The sequence below is a fragment of the Frankliniella occidentalis genome, unplaced genomic scaffold (genome assembly GCF_000697945.3).
Source record: "Frankliniella occidentalis isolate FOCC.00 unplaced genomic scaffold, Focc_3.1 Scaffold85, whole genome shotgun sequence".
Classification (NCBI taxonomy): domain Eukaryota; kingdom Metazoa; phylum Arthropoda; class Insecta; order Thysanoptera; family Thripidae; genus Frankliniella; species Frankliniella occidentalis.
The window spans coordinates 1,089,756-1,092,991 of record NW_026267214.1 but is presented as its reverse complement, the minus strand read 5'-3'; the positions used below and the strand labels follow the sequence as shown (position 1 = coordinate 1,092,991).

Here is a 3,236-nt window from a genome sequence, read left to right as displayed (position 1 = left end):
AGAGAGAGAGAGAGAGAGAGAGAGAGAGAGAGAGAGAGAGAGAGAGAGAGAGAGACAGACAGAGAGAGATAGTGTGAGTGGGTGTTATCGGCAAGAGAGGTCGGCGAACTATGTGCCGAACCGCTCCGCCGCTGCCACTTTTGATTTGTAGAGCCCTTTGCTGGAGTTCGCGCCGAATTTGTTATTATTGTTGTCTTGATTTACGCACGCATGTGCGTGCGTGGATACCTCTGAGAGAGAAGGCTGGCTCTGGAAAGGTCAGGTCAGGTGAAGTGTTCTTATATTTTATTTTTTGCAAAGGATTTAGCCCTACCTTTGTCGATGCAGTACACCCTCCTGCGTCCTATCAGACACCCCCAAAATAAGAAAATAAAAATTGCAGTGTTAAAGATACTATCCCCAGCACGAACTTTGTTTAGTTTAGTTCATGAGGAACATAATAAATCGAAATTCGCGATTCGAATGAAAAGTTCTGTCAGAATAACGAAAGCTTTGTATTTCCAGCCTGAGTTTGGGGTCCCCGGCCCCGGCGTGCGCTCTTGGCAGCATGGCGTCGCTCCACGCGGAGCGCCCACCATCTGGCGGCATACTGCCGGCTCCGCGCGGCAGCCAGATGGGCTGCCTACCCTCCGGGCGGCCGCGTGTGCACTGGGGGGTGGGCCGGGAAGAGGGAAGAGCTATCCTGGAGACTCGACACCTGCCTGACGAGCCCGACTGTCTGCGTTCGTTTCTGTTGATGGTGCCTCACAAAATACGAGTGTTGGTGTATTTTGTAAAATGAACCTACAGGAAGTATTGTATTTTTCGTCAAGTGATAACGTCGTATGAAAATTTCCGAGGAAGGGAAATCTCGTCAACCTGTGGTATTCTGTCCGTTTGCAGGTTTGTCTCCTGCGGTTCGTTTCGCGACGGCGGCGCGGCAGGTGGCGCCCCCCGTGGTGGACGCCGCAGTCACCGAGGCAGCTTGGCGGCGCCGTCACCAGAGCGCGCCCGGGCGTCGCGGCGCTATTAAGGGGGAGTGGTCCGGCCCCCCACCCCGCGCCGCGCCCGCCGCGCCTCAAGCCGAGCGGGGCGCAGAGCTACACATACGCGCGACGGAGCGGAGGGCTAATGAGGGGAAGAGGAAGAGGAGGAAGAAGAGGAAGAGCGACGAAAGGGTGGTGGAGGGATAGGAGAAGGGACTGAGAACGCCGGGAGGAATGTCGGAATTGTAGGGAGGAATAGGCGAAACAAAAACAAAAATGAGCTCACACCCGTGCATGTAACGTGTATATAGATATAAAAGTGGGGATAATAGGGTATTCCGCTACAACACAATCGGAACCTAAAGAAGAAAAGCATGACTACCCGATCTGTTTCCTCCTGAACGCTGATTGGCGTGGCTGTGGCGGTCAGCCAATGAGCGCGCAGAGGGAAACAGATCGAGCAGTCATGCTTTTCTTCTTTAGGTTCCGGTTGGCTTGCAGCAGAATACCCTATTGAGGTACGTACGGCCCGGCGCGCGGGGGAAGGGAGGGAGCCGGTGGCGGCGCGGCGGCCCGGCGGCGGCGGGAGAGGCGGCAGCGAGACAGCAAGAGGGGGGAGGGAGGGAGGGGGGCACTTGGAAAGGTGGACCCCTCGATACCCCCATCACTCCAGTTGCTATCACGTCATTGCATTGAACGCGCACAAAACCCGCCGCGCCCGCCCGCAGAGCGAGTGCAAGTCGTGAGCGTCAGCGGCGCCTACCGCGCGCTCGTCTGCCAATCCGGTGGTGGGCGGGAGTGTCCTGTCCGCCTCGGCGCGCCGCGCGCAGCAGCGAAACGGGAGGAGAAGGAGAAGCCAAGGGCCCCCAGCCGGAGCGTAGCGCGGCGCGTTGTGGTCAGAGCGCGGGCCTCGCTTCGCCCCGTCCGCCGTCTCGCCGCGCCTCGTGCCCCGTGCCAGAGCCCGTGCCCACCGCGGCCCCGCCGCCCGCCGCGTTGTGTTGTGGTCGCAGCCCGGCCAGCGCAGCGCAGCGCCAGTGCCGCTCGGATACAAGCAACAACAACAGCAGCGGCGTGTCGCCGGCTCCGCTCGCATACTATGAGCGGCCACCCACAGCGGCTGCCGCCCTCCCGGCTCCTCCGGCCCGCAGGGTCCCTGCGGTCGTCGTGATCAGTGTTGCCTGTGGTGTTTGCGTCTTTGTGTGTGTGCGCGCGTTTGTGTTGTGACAGTGTGATTGTGTGTTTCTGTGCTGCCGGCCCGGTGCCATGTCGCGGTGCCCGGGATAGCCCTTTTGTTTGTGTGTGTGTGCGCGAGCGCGTTTCTGTGTACCGCGGAGACTCGAGATCCGTCGTGTCATCCCAAATTTCCCAAGCTGGAGGAAAGTCGAGACCGCGGACCCGGCGCGGAGCAGGAGGCTTCAGCAGGACAGCAGCAGCAGCAGACGAACCACCGGCAGTCCCAGGACCAGCAGCAGCAACAGCAGCAGCAGCAGCAACAGCAGCAGCCACCCCCCGGGCCGAGGGGGTCTCCGACGGACACGATGAATGTGAGTACTCGCACCGTGCGGGGCACGAGTTAAAACTGAAAGGGAACACAGACGCTGAACCAATCACCGCCCTGGGCTAGCGGCTTGCGCGCGCGTGCGCGGCACAAGCGAAATCATGATGAGAAATCCTTGCTGGCCATCAAGAGGATGAAAAATCGTTGTTTTTCGACGGCGACGACGCCCGGGCGGGTGTCTCCCTTTCGGCCGCACTCCGGCAGACGACTTCCTCCTTCCGAGGGCCCGACCTGACCCTCCGCCCGTAATGACCCTGGGGGCCTCGGCTGCCCTCCGGCCGCCCCTCGGGCCGCCCCGCCCCCGCCAGGTAGGCAGCAGCAGTAGGGGCGGCCGGGGCCGGGCGGGCGTCGCCATCACCTGTTCGCGCCGCCCGAGGTGAAGATTTGGCGCCGGCCCGGGGCAAATGCCAACAACCTCTGCTTCCGGCTAGGAGGCGGTGCCGGCCGGGTCGGCAGTTGAGTCCGCTGGGAGTCCGCGTGTTGTGTTGTCCGGGATGGCCATGACGTCGCCGTCGGCTCCGCCTCCCTCGCAGCACTTTGCCAAACGAGATAAAGGGGTGAAGGTGCCAAGTCTCGTTCAGCGAGGACGTAAGAGGGAAGGAAGGCGGCTGCGCTGCGAGGCGCTGATCTCGACTGGTGCGCGTTGCCGACTGGCCGACGACCCCAAGGAGGGCGCGGCGGCTTTGCAGGTGGGGGTGGTAGTGGAGAGGGGG

At 61.6% G+C, this 3,236-nt stretch overlaps 1 protein-coding gene across 1 annotated transcript in view; it reads left to right on the top strand.

The window, feature by feature from the left end:
- The first annotated feature begins 1,653 nt into the window (after positions 1–1,653).
- LOC113201725 (transcription factor Sp9) overlaps positions 1,654–3,236 on the top strand; it is a 93,649-nt gene continuing 92,066 nt past the window's right edge. Inside the window, exon 1 of the mRNA XM_052269195.1 lies at positions 1,654–2,509. Within this exon, the coding sequence (XP_052125155.1) occupies positions 2,504–2,509 (6 nt within the window). The 5' untranslated portion in view covers positions 1,654–2,503. The remainder of the gene's footprint in view (positions 2,510–3,236) is intronic.